General features: G+C 42.5%; 1 protein-coding gene across 1 annotated transcript; it reads left to right on the top strand.

Annotated features, from left to right (window-relative positions):
• The first annotated feature begins 376 nt into the window (after positions 1-376).
• ptpa (protein phosphatase 2 phosphatase activator) lies at positions 377-17,442 on the top strand. Its single transcript, XM_084158902.1, has 10 exons — positions 377-434; positions 3,269-3,378; positions 3,800-3,886; positions 5,224-5,349; positions 5,514-5,631; positions 5,879-5,978; positions 6,107-6,231; positions 6,422-6,522; positions 12,296-12,403; positions 16,305-17,442. Exons 1-10 carry the CDS (start codon positions 410-412, stop codon positions 16,377-16,379), a joined length of 975 nt encoding a protein of 324 aa, XP_084015028.1. The 5' UTR covers positions 377-409; the 3' UTR covers positions 16,380-17,442.
• The last annotated feature ends 153 nt before the right edge of the window (positions 17,443-17,595 follow it).

The following is a 17,595-nucleotide window of genomic DNA, read 5'->3' as shown; positions in this document are numbered from 1 at the left end:
AGGTGGGCAGAGCCAAGCTCGAGCTAGCGAGATCCTATTGGCTTGTTCTAGCATGTATTTACATATTTCCGTTTGGGAACGCCTACTCTGTGAAGCGCGCGTGTGCAATAACTCACTTCGCCCTTCTAAACAACGCATTTTATTTTTTTTACTTTGCCAAAGGGTAAAGTCTACAAAACAGTCCGATTCTATTTTTGGAAACAGAAAACTGTATTGAGATCAAATGTTTCATCGATGAGAACATTTGCAGAATGTAGGCCAAAATCAATCTCGCGCCATCTTCTCCCGCTTGGCTTCCTCTCATCACCATATTCGGTAGTAAGTGGAAACGCCAACCGGATGCTTCACATTTATACATCCGATGAAATATCTGGCTCATCGTTCTAGCTCTGCCTCAACTCTTGTAAACATGGCGGAGACTGAACACCATTCAGGTAGCTAATTTAATCGTTTAATGCTGAGTTTTCTGGAGTATTTAAATGAATGCAATGGTTTCTCATTAGAAAGAAGTAGATTCCCCATGTGGAACAATGCTGCTCTTAACTTTTCGTGAGCCAATGCAATGAATGGGTCCTGGTTAGCAATGTAGCTAGCCAGCTAGACTATCTGCTAGTGCCAGTAGTGGTTAACTAGCTATCTAATTCGAGGCGCTAGCTAGTAGTGAGCAAATTATAGAACAACCTTGTATCATCTATTGCATGATGTAGATGATAGCTAGCTAAGTTCATTTTGTACAATCAGCATGAGCCAATTAATGGCTACTGACTATGTTACAGTAGCTACGTAACTTGCTTAACTAGCCAGCTATTGATAGAATGTGCTAATGCACTGCCACTAGATAGCCATTTGGGCATGAAGTCAATGGACGGAAAAACGCAATATTGTCCCTGCTTTTCCCTTTCGGTGTCAGGCTTTGTCATACATGGTGCCATAGCTTTATACAGGGCACACTGACATTACCTAGACTATATCAATGTTTCATGTGCTATGCTCGGTTCGGTTGCTAGAGACCCGACCCAGTCGTTAAGTCTTTGTTCTGTATCTATGAACGCAACGTTCTAAATGTTCCATTGCCATACTGGCTGGCAATGTTCTTATCCCTTGCTTGATAGCTAGCCAACTATGGCTAACTTACAGTCACGTCAAAGTGTACCCAGAATAACAACAAAGTAGTCGCATTTGTTTAAGCTGTGTTCTAGTGAGATTTATTTTGGGACATAACAATGAGCTAATGAGGAGTGATTTCGCCTGGCATAGAAAATGTGCTCACTCATCAGGACACTGTTGTTCAGAGGAACTAGCCAATAACACAGCTAACACAATCGCTTCAAACTGAAGCTGGAAAGTCTGCAAAATAGCTGCACTTCGTTTCGTTTTACCTTTTTTCAATTGACATTTCTTTGTATATATCCATAAAAATGATACCTGCTGATTCATGATTTCGACTGGCTGAGAAATGCTGTCTGTCTTGTCCGGACTCCCAACACGTCCATTACTATGGGACAGCTGGAGATCGAATTTGAATATTTAAACAATGTTGCAAATGTCGGAGAGACAGACATTAAGGTTTATACAAATATCCGCTGTTGAAAACTAAATAATAATAATAATAATAATAATAATAATAATATGCCATTTAGCAGACGCTTTTATCCAAAGCGACTTACAGTCGTGCGTGCATACATTTTTGTGTATGGGTGGTCCCGGGGATCGAACCCACTACCTTGGCGTTACAAGCGCCGTGCTCTACCAGCTGAGCTACAGAGGACCACCCATTTCTTTTAGACTAACTAAATGTTAGTCTAAAAGAAATGTGAGATAATGTCTAGATGCTTTTTATAGTAGAAATCAAGTTTATGAAGTGACTGGCAGGGCTGATGAGACAGTGGATTGTGCAGTCAGATGAAACCAAGTGTGGTCCTCTGTAGCTCAACTGGTAGAGCACGGCGCTTGTAACGCCAAGGTAGTGGGTTCGATCCCCGGGACCACCCATACACAAAAATGTATGCACGCATGACTGTAAGTCGCTTTGGATAAAAGCGTCTGCTAAATGGCATATTATTATTATTATAAGTAAATAGGCATTTTAACGTCATAGATTTAGCAGGTGATAATTTGTGGAATAGACACCGTTTGGAATGCGATTTTAACCAATCAGGATTAGACCCACCCGTTGTATAATGCATGATATAGATGATCGTTAGCTATGTTCATTTTGTACAGTCAGCATGAGCCAATTAATGGCAAATGACTGTTACACTAGCTACATAACTTGCTAACCTAGCTAGCTAGCTATTGATAGAACGTGCTAATGCACTGCCACTGTCAATGGACGGAAAAATTCATTATTGTCACTGCCTTTCCCTTTCGGTGTTAGGCTTTGTCATACATGGTGCCATAGCTTTATACAGGGAAAACTGACATTAGCTAGACTATATCAATGTTTTCATGTGCTGCTCAGTAATGATTTTATTGTCATAATGTAATGCCTGCATCTATGTTTAAAAAACATCTGTAGGGATGATGTGCCAATGCTTGATGATGGTTAAATAAAGGTTAACTAAAGAATGCCCTATATAGTCTGCATTATGTGGGTGGGTGTTTTCCACACAGTCACACACAACTGTAGGCCTTCAGTCCTTGAAATAATTATTTTACTGTATTTGGTTTGCCTCCATTCAAGCTGTACTTGCAACTGGAAAACTCCCCTGCACTATGCAATGTTACATTCTTTATTTTGCCCTGTCACTTTGCTGAGTGGTCCAAAGACTGTGAAAACCCAGAACATGAAATCATTTAAAGTGTGCATGTGTATTGTGTGTCATGTATTTTTGTGTGTGGTTATTCTTACAATTTTATTTATTTATTCCAGAGGGATTACTCAAACACAAGGATTATTATTTATTTTTTGGGGTGAAGCGGACAGTATTTTATTATCTGTCTCAGAAACAGGCATCTAACAGTGCAGCATTAGAAGTAGGAGCAGAAGTTGCTCCAATCGAAACAGGGTCAGAGTGCGGATATGTTAATCTGACCCTTTGGTTAAAGGGATAGTGCAAGATTTTGGCAATTTAGCTTTTTCTACTTACCCAGAGTCAGATGAACTCATGGATACCATTTTTATGTCTCTGCGTGCAGTTTGAAGGAAGCTGACGGTAATTTCGCGAGCCATTGCTAATTAGTGCAATGACTGGAACAGCTAGCATGCAACTCAAGCTATTGGGACACAGCTGACATGCCATGACTAGTTTCCCCTTCTACTCTTCAGGCTCCTCCCCCGAATTTGACACACCACCGATCCCTGTGTGTCAGAACTTCATGGTGCCCAAAAAGGAGATCAGCATGGTTCCTGATATGGGGAAGTGGAAACGTTCCCAGGTACGCCACACCTATGATAGGTCTATATAGGTTCAATTCTAAACCCATCTATAACCCAGAGGGTTTAGACACCCACTACATGGAATTGGAAACACTCCAGGGTCCTGTTCATTAGGCACCAAATTGAATAAAATTGACTTAAACAGGGAGGGACTACCTGGACAATAAGAAACTCTTTTTAGTTTACCATTGCAAAAGCTTTAAAAAACGTATTACGTTGCATAGCCTAATGAACACAACCCACATACTCAGCGTGCCTCAGTTCATGTTCAAATAGATTAGTCTTTATTATCCCAACAGAGTAAACAAAGGTTTCAAGAAACCTGTGATTGGAGAACTAGAAAAGATCAGGTCCTTCATTCAGAGTACTGACCATATCTCTCTGCCCTTCTTTCTCTCCCTCTCTCTTTCTCCCTCAAAGGCGTACGCTGATTACATGGGATTCATTCTGACGCTGAACGAGGGAGTGAAGGGGAAGAAACTTACATGTGAATACAAAGTGTCCGAGGTATGTAGCACCCCTTCTAACAACACTTTGATTTAGTGACATATCCCTTCAGATGGAAACTATGTGTTTCTTGTTATTACATATTTGTATTGATATACACACATTGTTCATTGAAAGCCACCATACAGTCTTTTTAATTGAATTTTTAAATCACTGTATGTCTAATAAATCAAAATGTATTTCCCTGAGCCTCCTTTTGCCATTAAAATGCTCAGTCTGATCATGTGGGTGTGTTGATGCAAATTTTAATATATTTACATACACCGCCCAGATTGGCAGATAGGATCGTCTAGACTCTAAGGGAAGGGAAAGGGGGATACTAGTCAGTTGAAAAACTGAATGCATTCAACCAAAATCTGTGTTTCCGCATTTAACCCAACCCCTCTGAATCAGAGAGGTGCGGGGTGCTTCCTTAATCGACTTCCACGTCATCGGTGTCTGGGGAGCAGTTGTTGTTGGAGGTTAACTGCATTGCTCAAGGGCAGAATGGCCAATTTTACCACCTTGTCAGCTCAGGGATTAATCCAGCAACCTTTCGGTTAACCGCTAGGCTACCTGCCGCCCCTTTCTCTAGAGCCTACCCCGCTTACTCCTTCAAAGTAGGAAGATACAAATGCAAATAAAAGATGACTGGTCATTGATAAGAATAATCAGATCAGATTGGGATGTTATACTGTGGGCCAAAAACTCCATCCCACCGGAACAGGCTGAAATTTAATGTGTAAAAAATAAATGTAAATCCATTATATTGTATTCTTGCCTTTGGTAGCGGCACACACACACGGACTGCTACTGTCCAGCCTTTTCATGAATTATGGAGTAGTTTGGGAGGTGAAGGGGGAGGGGCATCTGCAGCCATAGCGACGCTGTCAGTCAGTGTGAAAGATGGGCGACGCCCCCCCCCCCCTTCCGTAATGGGTCTCTGGAGGAAACTTTTCTTTCCATCATCAGGGAGACCGAGAGAGAGTTATAGGGAGAATGGGGTCATTGTTGGTACACAAACTACAAGTATTCACTCCCTTTGTGTTCTTTTCACATTTCTTTCCCTTAGAGCCTTGGGAAGTAACAATTGATGGCAAATGTATTAATTAATTTGAAATAAAAACATATCTTGATGATATTGAAGTATACCGCCTACTCCTGAGTCAATACATGGTGGAAGCACGTTAGGCAGCAATTACAGTTTTGTGTCTTTTTGGATAGGTCTCCACTAGCTTTTCATGTCACCTCAATAATAATTATCTATCCTTCTTGGCAAAATTGAATCAAATGTATCCAAATAACAACAGTTAAATGTGTTAGCAGGGTTTTTGTGAATGTTTCTGTTCTCATTTCAGACCATAGAGAAGCTTCTGGCTCTGTTGGGGACTCTGGACCGCTGGATAGATGAGACCCCTCCTGAAGACCAGCCCTCTCGCTTCGGCAACAAGGCCTACAGGACTTGGTACGCCAAGCTCGACCAGGTAAGCACGCACGCACACACACAAAGGGTTTATCCTATCCACAAGTCTTTTAATAAAATAGATAGAATTGAAATTGTTTGTGTGTTGAAGGTTTTGTTGTGATATGCAGTCGCTCTGAGTTTCTGCTAAATGACAAAAATGTTTAAAAAAACTGGTGTGTGTAGGAAGCAGAGGGCCTGGTTGCAGCAGTCATCCCAGAAGACAAGGCAGCTGCGGCTCCAGAGATAGCTGTGTATTTGAAGGAGGCGGTGGGCAACTCCACCAGGATAGACTACGGAACAGGTAACACACACACACAGACACGTCCTTAACGTGTGTGCGTCCCTGTTTTCATATGCCCACTAGAGGGCACTGTTGAAACACAAATCCCCTTCTTTCCCTCTTCAGAATGCTGTCCTTTACAAATATACTTTGACTTTGACTTTGGTATTGCCCATTGTAACTCCATTAGTAACAGTAGGAGATACTTATATTCATCACATCTGCGTGTGTGCCTGTTCATGAATAACACAGGTTGTTGTGTTGTCAGGTCACGAGGCTGCCTTTGCCATCTTCCTCTGCTGTCTCTGCAAGATCGGAGCTCTCAGGGTAGATGACCAGTTGGCCATCATTTTCAAGGTGTTTGACAGGTGAGACGGGCACTGTTTTGTGTGTGTGCGTGCATGTGTGCACAATCTGTAAACGATTGTATGTCTATTGTATGTACTTCGTATGGACTATAAATGAAACTACAACCTTCTTTTTAAAACCCCACCAGGTATCTGGAGGTCATGCGCAAGCTTCAGAAAACGTACAGAATGGAGCCTGCCGGCAGCCAGGGGGTCTGGGGGTTGGATGATTTCCAATTTCTACCTTTCATATGGGGCAGCTCCCAGTTTGTAGGTAAGAGGCCTACTCCCCTAGCCCCGGCTAAGTCTACTCATGCACAGCGCAAGTATTTGAAAATATGTGTCATGCATATTTGATAGTTATGAAGGGTATACTGCAGTGTTGCAAGGGAGAGGGTGACACCCAGTGGTCAGTGTGTCTAATACATTCCTTCGTTCTTCTCCTCCCCCTCCTTTTGTCCCAGACCACCCCACGCTGGAGCCCAAGCACTTCATCGATGAGAAAGTGGTCAACGAGAATCACCAGGACTACATGTTTCTGGAGTGCATCAAATTCATTAATGAGGTGAGATGGACATAGAGGCAGAAGAAAGACAAACTGAAAATGGGTGTTCTGCACGGTTCAGTGTCAATGCCACCGCAGTTCAGCTCATACACAACATGAATTGTGTTTGACGCGAGTCGTGAGTTGATCTTTTCTCCCTATTGCATTCTATGCATTGTATTCAATTTTTTTATGTGTTAATTGAATCACTGAATTGAATTGAGTTGACTGAATTTTGGTTCACAGAACTCTGATCATTTTGGGAGACAGAGGAATTGGACTTGTTATGTATATTTACATATTTGTTTTTACATTTTAGTCATTTAGCAGACGCTTTTATCCAGAGCAACTTACAGTTAGTGCATTCATCTTAAGGTAGCTAGGTGAGACGACCACATCTCAGTCATAGTGATTAAAGCAGCTATAAGCAAATTCAGTGCTAGTAAGGACTGATTATATAGGACTGATTTGTGTAAGCCATTCCACCGACAAGATTCTCTCACACACACACACACACAGTACCCCATATCCATCTTTACATCAGTGAGCCAGTAAACCTGGCGGAGAGAGGGGAATGTGATTTTGAGACTGTGGCAGGATGGGAGGGGAGGAGGTGCTGCTATGTCCTGTTCCTTCCCCTGAACAGCAAAAAGATGCTGCAGCCTCTCTCCCGATCTCTCTTTCTCTCTCCCTCTCTCTCTCTCTCTCTCTCTCTCTCTCTCTCTCCCTCTCTCTCTCCCGATCTCCCTCTCTCTCTCTCTCCCTCCCTCTCTCTCTCCCGATCTCTCTCTTTCTCTCTCTCTCTCCCGATCTCCCTCTCTCTCTCCCGATCTCCCTCTCTCTCTCCCGATCTCCCTCTCTCTCTCCCGATCTCCCTCTCTCTCTCCCGATCTCTTTCTCTCTCTCCCGATCTCTTTCTCTCTCCCTCCCTCTCTCTCTCCCGATCTCCCTCTCTCTCTCCCGATCTCCCTCTCTCTCTCCCGATCTCTCTTTCTCTCTCCCTCCCTCTCTCTCTCCCGATCTCCCTCTCTCTCCCCCGATCTCTCTTTCTCTCTCCCTCCCTCTCTCTCTCCCGATCTCCCTCTCTCTCTCCCGATCTCTCTTTCTCTCTCCCTCCCTCTCTCTCTCCCGATCTCCCTCTCTCTCTCCCGATCTCTCTTTCTCTCTCCCTCCCTCTCTCTCTCCCGATCTCTCTTTCTCTCTCCCTCCCTCTCTCTCTCCCGATCTCCCTCTCTCTCTCCCGATCTCTTTCTCTCTCCCTCCCTCTCTCTCTCCCGATCTCCCTCTCTCTCTCCCTCCCTCTCTTTCTCTCTCCCTCCCTCTCTCTCTCCCGATCTCCCTCTCTCTCTCCCGATCTCTCTTTCTCTCTCCCTCCCTCTCTCTCTCCCGATCTCCCTCTCTCTCTCCCGATCTCTTTCTCTCTCCCTCCCTCTCTCTCTCCCGATCTCCCTCTCTCTCTCCCGATCTCTTTCTCTCTCCCTCCCTCTCTCTCTCCCGATCTCCCTCTCTCTCTCCCTCCCTCTCTTTCTCTCTCCCTCCCTCTCTCTCTCCCGATCTCCCTCCCTCTCTTTCTCTCTCCCTCCCTCTCTCTCTCCCGATCTCCCTCTCTCTCTCCCGATCTCTCTTTCTCTCTCCCTCCCTCTCTCTCTCCCGATCTCCCTCTCTCTCTCCCGATCTCTTTCTCTCTCCCTCCCTCTCTCTCTCCCGATCTCCCTCTCTCTCTCCCGATCTCTCTTTCTCTCTCCCTCCCTCTCTCTCTCCCGATCTCCCTCTCTCTCTCCCGATCTCTTTCTCTCTCGCTCTTTCACTTTTTCTCTCAATTCAATTCAAAGGGCTTTATTGGCATGAGAAACATATGTTTACATTGCCAAAGCAAATGAAATAGATAATAAACAAAGTCAAATAAACAATACAAAATGAACAGTAAACATTACACTCACAAAAGTTTCAAAGGAATAGAGACATTTCAAATGTTATATTATGTCTATATACAGTGTTGTAACGATGTGCATATAGTTAAAGTACAAAAGGGAAAATGAATCAACATAAATATGGGTTGTATTTACAATGGGGTTTGTTCTTCACTGGTTGCCCTTTTCTTGTGGCAACAGGTCACAAATCTTGCTGCTGTGATGGCACACTGTGGTATTTCACCCAATAGATATAGGAGTTTATCAAAATTGGATTTTTTTTCGAATTCTTTGTGGTTCTGTGTAATCTGAGGGAAATATGTGTCTCTAAAATGGTCATACATTTGGCAGGAGGTTAGGAAGTGCAGCTCAGTTTCCACCTCATTTTGTGGGCAGTGTGCACATGGCCTGTCTTCTCTTGAGAGCCAGGTCTGCCTACGGCGGCCTCTCTCAATAGCAAGGCTATGCTCACTGAGTCTGTACATAGTCCAACTTTCCTTAATTTTGGGTCAGTCACAGTGGTCAGGTATTCTGCCACTGTGTACTCTCTGTTTGGGGCCAAATAGCATTCTAGTTTTTTGGTAAATTCTTTCCAATGTGTCAAGTAATTATATTTTTGTTTTCTCATGATTTGGTTGGGTCTATTTGTGTTGCTGTTGCTGTCCTGGGGCTCTGTGGAGTCTGTTTGTGTTTGTGAACAGAGCCCAGTACCAGCTTGCTTAGGTGACTCTTCTCTAGGTTAGTCTCTCTGTAGGTGATGGATTTCTTAAGGAGGGTTTGGGAATCACTTCCTTTTAGGTGGTTGTAGAATTTAACAGCTCTTTTCTGGTTTGGATAATTAGTGTGTATCGGCCTAATTCTGTTCTGCATGCATTATTTGGTGTTTTACCTTCTACACAGAGGATGTTTTAGCAGAATTCTGCATGCAGAGTCTCAATTTGGTGTTTGTCCCATTTTGTGAATTCTTGGTTGGTGAGCGGACCCCAGACCTCACAACCATACAGAGCAATGGGTTCTATAACTGATTCAAGTATTTTTAGCCAGATCCTAATTGGGATGTCAAATTTTATGTTCCTTTTTATGGCTTAGAAGGCCTTTCTTGCCTTGTCTCAGATCGTTCACAGCTTTGTGGAAGTTACCTGTGGTGCTGATGTTTAGGCCGAGGTAGGTATAGTTTTTTTGTGTGCTCTAGGTCAACAGTGTCTAGATGGAATTTGTATTTGTGGTCCTGGCAACTGGACCTTTTTTGATAATGTCGTATGTTTTTCCCGCAACACCTCTTTCCATCAATTTGTATAGCAGACCAAATTGAGTCAAATGCTTTTTTGAAATCAACAAAGCATGAGAAGACTTTGCCTTTGGTTTGGTTTGTTTGTTTATCAGTTAGGGTGTGCAGGGTGAATACGTGGTATGTCGTACGGTAATTAGGTAAAAAGGCAATTTGACATTTGCTCAGTACATTGTTTTCAATGAGGAAATGTACGAGTCTGCTGTTAATGGTAATGCAGAGGATTTTCCCAAGGTTGCTGTTGACGCATATTCCACGGAAGTTATTGGGGTCAAATTTGTCTCCACTTTTGTGGATATGGGTGATCAGTCCTTGGTTCCAAATATTGAGGAAGATGCCAGATTGAAGGATTATGTTAAAGAGTTTAAGTATATTCAATCAACACTACAGGCCTTTTTGGGTTGAAGGGTTTGTATTTTGTCCTGTAGTTCATTCAATGTAATTGGATAATCCAGTGGGTTCTGGTAGTCTTTAATAGCTGATTCTCAGATTTGTAATTGATCATGTATATGTTTTTGCTGTTTGTTCTTTGTTATAGAGCCAAAAAGATTGGAGAAGTGGTTTACCCATACATCGCCATTTTGGACAGATAACGCTTTGTGTTGTTTGTTTAGTGTGTTCCAATTTTCCCAGAAGTGGTTAGATTCTATGGATTCACATTGAGCTGTTTTCTGACATGCTGTTCCATCTTTTTCTGTAGTGTATTTCTGTATTGTTTTAGTGATTTGCCATAGTAAAGGCATAAGCTCAGGTTTTCTTGGTCTCTGTGTTTGGTTGGATAGGTTTTTCAATTTCTTTCTTAGGTTTTTGCATTCTTCATCAAACCATTTGTTGTTTTTAATTTTATTAGGTTGTCTGCTTGACATTTTTTTATTTGATAGGGAAGCTGAAAGGTCAAATATACTGTTTAGGCTTTCTACTGCCAAGTTTACACCGTCACTATTACAGTGAAATGTTTTGTCCAGGAAGTTATCTAAAAGGGATTGAATTTGTTGTTGCCTAATTAGTTTTTGTTAGGTTTCTACACTACTGTCCTTTCATCTATAGCATTTCTTAATATTATTCAGTTCCTTTGGCTTTGATGCCTCATTATTGAGTATTGCTCTGTTCAAGTAGACTGTGATTTTGCTGTGATCTGATAGGGGTGTCAGTGGGCTGACTGTGAACACTGAGAGACTCTGGGTTGAGGTCAGTGATAAAGTAATCTACAGTACTACTGCCAAGGGATGAGCTGTAGGTGTACCTACCATAGGAGTCTCCTCAAAGCCTACCATTGACTATGTACAGACCCAGCGTGCGACAGATCTGCAGGAGTTGTGACCCGGTTTTGTTGGTTGTTTTGTCATAGTTGTGTCTAGGAGGGTATATTTGGGAGGGAATACTGTCACCTCCAGATAGGAGTTTGTTCCCCTGTGTGCTGAGAGTGTCAAGACAGATGACTTCAGACCTTGAATATTCCAGGATGAGATTGTAAAAGCTTTGTGTTCCGTAGTGTGTTGTGAGTGAGATTTTTCTCTATCGCTCGCTCTCTTTCTTTCCTTATGTGAGGAGGCAGAAGAAATGAGTTTCTCTCTGTGTATATGCAGATCTTTTTAGTTCTTCAGCTCTACCCTATGTTTATGGATGTGTGCGTTCAGCACATTCCACTCTCTGTGCTCCTGTTTTTTGTTTGTTTGTTTGTTTGTTTGTGTGTGTTTGGATGGTCTCTCCTTCATCCACTGTCTCAGACGCTCAGACGTACAGTTGTTCTGCTTGCCTATTTTCTCTCTCTTACCCTTTCACCGGAACACTCTCATATGCTGACACACAAACGTGCATATATACACACACACACACACACACACACACACACACACACACACACACACACACACACATGCTCTCAAACAGTCTCAGCCTCTCTGGGAGGTTGTGTGTAGTGTACTAACAACGAGAGTCATTTCCTTCCCCACATGCTGTTGTGAATCACTCCTTCCTCCAGGGTACCCTCGCTCGACCCCACCCCCTCTCTGGTGGTGTCTCTGTGTGTGTGTGTTTGTGGAGGCCCGGGGGAAGCCAGGGGCTGGGGTTGGGTTCCTGCCCCGGTCACAAGCCGCACTCAGGGTTCTGGTGGGGGGGAGGTGCTGGGAACGGAATGGGGGAGCTGTGGAGGGAGACAGTGTCCACACACTACCACTACATCCATTCATTCATTCAGGGCCCTTCTTGCTCTCTTTGTCTCTGTCTGTCTCTCTCTCTTTCTTCCCTTGGGGCAAATATAAGGGCACACACACACACACACACAAAGAAAGAAAAAAATAAATGCACTCTCCTCACTGGCACCCCAAAAAGAATGAGATGTTGACCTGCCTACCATTATGTCTTGTAATGTCTTAGGCTTATATATTCCATATTGGCTGGTTAGCTTATAGATGAATTAAATGTATATCTTTCTGCTCTCCTCCTTTCTCTCTTTCTCTTATTATCCTCTCTCTTCCCCCTCTCTCACCCCCTCCCCCCTCTCTCTTTCTGTCTCTCTTTCTCTTATTATTCATTATTCTCTCTCTCTCCCTCCCCCCTCTCTCTTTCTCTCGCTTTCTGTATCCCCCCCCCCCAGATGAAAACTGGTCCATTTGCTGAGCACTCCAATCAGCTGTGGAACATCAGTGCTGTCCCCACCTGGTCCAAAGTCAACCAGGGCCTGATCCGAATGTACAAGGCAGAGGTAAGAGGAGACACACCCCACAGAGTGAAAACAATCTGTCTAGTGCACTTTGTAAGATGATGAACCTTGACAGAGTTGGTCCCCCTAAAATAAAACGTAAACGATAAAGCAAATGTGTCCCATAACATTTTAACATGGAAATAGCAATTTCTATGATACATCTGTAGTTTCAAAGAGTAACATTCCCTGCGAGCGACATTATTTTCACAAAACACGATTTAAAGATGTAGATCTTTTAGTTAACACAGTATCCTATGACAACAAAGACATAAACAGTGAAGTCATACGTCAAGTCAGGTTACAAGGCAGTTGTACTTATCCCATTAAGATATTTATGAGTCATACCCTTCCAAATCAAGGGGTAAGTTTCATTAGTTGAAATCACAGACTGTGCCTTTAAAGGTGATTCTGTCATTTGGATTTCCCCAGGGGCAGTTTGAGGTACTACATATTAGGGATTCAATTTCATGTCAGGGGTAATGAAATAGTTTTGTTGAGTGTGTGGGTAGTGTAGTTTAATCGTTAAAGTTTACACAAGTTCATTCAAACAGAAGTGTAGTCCTCCCAAGTGGAATGGAAGAAAGAGAAAATAGAAACTGTCTTGTAGTGTGATTTATAACTGCACATTTGTTCTAAAGAGATAGTAGGCTAATGATTCTATTGAGAAGTTAAGAGGCAGGCAAGGGTTAAACAAGAGAGGAACTGAGAGAGCGGAACAGTGTCTGTGTGTGTGTGTGTGTGTGAGAGCATCGCTGGCCCCACCCCCTTCTCCTGCCTGAGCCCACATCCTGTGTTTTCAAGAGTGGGCCTGCTAGTCTTCCCAGAGCTGAGGGGCCAAGCTGTCTGCTAACACCCCCCCCCATCCTTCCCAGGCTCGCATTCCACTCTCCCTCCCCCGGCCCCACATAGGGAATCAGCTCTGTGCTCTTGTCTCTCTCCCTCTCTTTTCTGCGTTTCTCTCTACCACTGCCCTGCCTCTAGCCTGCTGCTTGCTTCCCTCCTCAGCCCTTTCGCAATTTCTCCATTTCTGCCAGGGCTCAACAATAAAATATGCAACTCAGACAAGTCGTTCTGTTCAAATGTTTATCCTGACCCTGGTGTGGATGTTTTTTTTTTGGTGTTCATTTACAGATGTTATATAGTCAATTGACAATGACTGAACAAATGCTGATTGAAGAAGTACTTACCTTTTTTTAGAGACCTCTGATACTGGTACAAGTGTAGTATGTCAAGGTGCCAGTTGTATGAACCACAAATATACTAAAATAGTTATTATTGAGTATTGTTATGCTATTACCATGTAATACCTTGGAATATTGAAGTAGATAATAGGTAGTGTCCCCTGTAGCTCAGTCGGTAGAGCATGGCGCTTGCAACGCCAGGGTTGTGGGTTCGTTTCCCACGGGGGGCCAGTATGAAAAATGTATGCACTCACTAACTGTAAGTCGCTCTGGATAAGAGCGTCTGCTAAATGACTAAAATGTAAATGTAAAATGTAGTGCTGAGTGATTAGTGCTTTTTGAGGTCAGTTCGGTTTCGGTTCGATTACAAAAAATAATAGCGGTTTTCATTTTTTATTATTTTACTGCTTATCACTTATTAACCATTATTTATTCACATTACTTTAATAAAATATTTCCGTTGTGTATATTACATTTGTTTTATTTGATGGCTTTTATTTCATTCCAAGTCATCATCTCATCTCTATAGAGCTGCTGCCTATGCTGTCTTGACAAAATCACTATTTTAGTAGTTCTTCTAAGTAAATAAGATATACTTTTATGACTGCTGAATTCTAACTAACTATCAATCACTTAGATCATGTATTTTCAGGTAGAGAACTCACGAAGCAACTGCTTTCTATACCTCTCGATCTCTCTATCCCTCTTGATCCAGTTCGGGCTTGATCTGATTTATCTCTTGAGAAACTGCAGTGAGAAAATGTGCATGGAGCTCACAGAAAAAAACAGAACAAAATAGAATTCAAATAATTGAACCTACTTCGGTCAATTACATGTTTAAAAATGGTTAATATTTCAGCACTAATACTAGGTAAATTAAGTGTTACCCAAGGTTGCGCAATAATAATTTTGACTCCACACATCTAAAACTTTAGCATTTGCTGTGGATTCACATTGTTTATTACTTTGAGCCACTGAACTACCGTAAACATTTTCTTTTTGTCATTTAGCAGACGCTCTTATCCAGAGCGACTTACAGTTTTAGTGAGTGCATACATTTTTCATACTGGCCCCCTGTAAATCAGTCATTTCCAATGGATGGAGGCACAATGAGACATTTAATATTTTCACTCTTCGCAGTTAGAGATGTGTATGAAAAGAAAGTCACACTATATATGATCCCAACATTTTAATGGGTAAACAAACATTTCGGCACACAGTGTGCATTCTTCAGGGCGAGAAAGTTTCAACTTCTTGCAAATTATCAGCGACGCAACATTGCGTTAACAATCAGCGGAGGGAAGCTCTCGTTAGCAAGCTTTGACACCTTGCTTGATAGACTAGTTTTAGACCAGTTTTACAGGCCGTTCCGAAGAAACACCCACGAGGGGAGATTTTGGCAATGTGGTGCTACAAGGTAGTAAGTAGAAGCAATATTGCTGATACCATCCAGCTGTTACTTTTTATTTAGATATATTTATATATATATTTTTTGGGATATATATATATATTTATATATATTTTATTTTTTATATTATTATTTTAACTAGGGACTAGAGGTCAATTTGGAACTGGGCAACTCAATCTCCCCAACAGTCTATCACCTCTAGGAGTGTGAACTACTGGCCAGGTGAAAGCCATCTCCATTTAATTGTTTTCAATGGCGATCACACGATTGTAGAAACAGATTGTACTCAAAAACTCCCATTTTATTTATCAAAGTTTCATATGCCAATGATCTGAGTGTGAAGTTAGCTGGTTCACGCCGGCCCAACGCCACGCCCGCTAGCGTTTCTTCTCCACAGTGAGTCTGGCTATGCTTTCCTACCTGATGCCTTGTAGAATGCGAACACATTCTGACCCTTCTGATTGGTCACAGATACCGATGGGTTGGTCCTGAGTCGTCATTGGCTTTGATACTCTGATTGGTTAGAGACGATCCAATGATGAATTTGTTTTGTACAACGGCCCTGATTTTGAGAGGTCCATGGAGAGTATAAAGAGCAATGTCGGGTCTGAAAGTGGCTAGCTAGCCACACGAAAGGCAGATACAACTCTCAATGTTTAGACGAATGTAAATGTGACCAAATTGTCACAGCCAGAGGTAACTGAGCCATGGACTGGCAGCTGTGGAGGAGATGAAAGGTGCGCTGATAAGGGCTAATGATAGCTGCCCTGTGGTAGCTTCAGTCACTGAAGCTACCCTTGTATTATCCTAGAGCCGGGAAAGTTTCAAATGTATGCAAATATTCAGCGACGCAAATTTGTGATAATAATCAGTGGAGGGAAGCTCTCGCTAGCAAGCTTTGACACCTTTATTTTAGGACCTAGACCACCGTATGTGAATTGCACGAAGTTGCTTGTTCTAGCCAAGTCCATAGCTTTGGCTTTGGTTGGTGTGTATGGATTATGCTAAACCAAGTTCGCACTAGACAAAGTAAAGCAAATTGTACCGCTTCTGTTCTTCACCACCCGTCCTCTATTCGCTTTATGTATTTCTCATAGGTTAAACAAATATCTCAAATGTTTCTCTCCTCATCTCTATCTGATACCCCATCTCTCTTTCTTTCCTGTCTCTCCCTCTTACTTTTTAACCCCCCCCCCCCCCCCAACGTTTTCTTTCTTCCTTCTTTCTTTGACCATCTTCTTTTTATCTCTAATCATCCTTGTAAATTCCCTCCCTCCCTTCTCTCTCTCTCTTTCTCCTCATCTACTCCTAGTGCTTGGAGAAGTTCCCCGTCATTCAGCACTTCAAGTTTGGCAGTCTCATCTCCATCCAGCCTGTGAAGCCCTGACGGCCATCCAAGGAAACCATGTGTGTGACGGAGAGACAAAACTCCCAGCATCCCTTGAGGATGAACGCTTGATCCTCGCACAAGAAAGACCCCCAAATTCCTCCCCAATATTAGCACAGACACCAACCCCAAAGTTTTCTCTTTAGACAAAAAAAGACCCTCCCCAAATTGCCAATGACGGCACCACGATGATCAGTGACTCAATTCAGTTTGGTTTTGTTCTCTTACTGTCCCCCTGGAGATTGAAGCGTTTTTGTGTGTGTGTGTGTGTGTAAGCGTGTAAGCGTGTTATGGAAAGCTGTTAGTCATTCTCAATGCAACACTGAGAGAGTGTGTACCTTTACTAGTGTGTCTATTTATTTCTATAAATGTACAAGTGCTGACCAGGGTCGTGTTCATTAGGCACCAAATGGAAGAAAATGGACTGAAAGAGGGGGCTACCTGAACTTGTCCAATAAGAAACGCATTTTCGTTTTCTGTTGCGTAATATTTTGGAACGTTTTCCATTGTGTGCACTAATGAACACGCCCCTGGTGTAGAGGGGATAGGTTAGCCTTGTTGGATAAACATTGCCGAGACAAGAGCTTGGCTTTACTGTGAGTGGCCTGATGTGTATATCTCTTACCCCATACTGGACACTTGAGTCCTTGATACAGAGCAGTTTTTTTTATATTTGGTTCTTCATTACAAGGGGTTGTGATATGAATGTGATTTGCATGTGTTTCTCTGATGAATTGGATGATTTGAGATATTCTAATTTCTTTAGCAGTTCTCAGATTTTTGTTTTGAGTGTCCACTGATGTTTTGGCCAACTGTTCAGTTTTGTCGCATAATGTATCAATGTCATTATTGCCTGTACGATCATCCAAGTTGTAAGTCCTATTATAATAATTTGTTAATAATTTTGGTGTTTGGTCATTATTTTGTGGAAGCTGGTGGTTGGTTTTGAAAATGTCTACATGGTTCTCGACAAACTCATTCAACTGAAATAGGGTTAGAAATGAAAAATGAAATAATTGTAATATACCCTTTTGACACTATAATACCAACCCGAACTGTACCGTGCTGGCTTGGTCATTTTCCTTTCACATAGGCCTTGTCTTTTCCAACACTGTTCCAGCAACCATGGTGGATGTGTATCCATGGTGGATGTGTAACCATGCCAGGGCAGTACATCTCATCTCAGCTTGGTTTGGGTCAGCTTGGTTTGGGTTTG

Source organism: Coregonus lavaretus (genome assembly GCF_964263955.1).
Source record: "Coregonus lavaretus genome assembly, chromosome: 4".
Lineage (NCBI taxonomy): Eukaryota > Metazoa > Chordata > Actinopteri > Salmoniformes > Salmonidae > Coregonus > Coregonus lavaretus.
This window is presented reverse-complemented; position numbering and strand designations above follow the sequence as displayed.

Excerpts from the sequence above, each read along its gene's own strand:
- ptpa (XM_084158902.1), top strand. The coding sequence starts at position 410 with ATGGCGGAGACTGAACACCATTCAG. Across the intron at positions 6,523-12,295 it reads GCATCAAATTCATTAATGAG|ATGAAAACTGGTCCATTTGC; the intron begins GTGAGATGGACA and ends CCCCCCCCCCAG. Across the intron at positions 12,404-16,304 it reads TCCGAATGTACAAGGCAGAG|TGCTTGGAGAAGTTCCCCGT; the intron begins GTAAGAGGAGAC and ends ATCTACTCCTAG.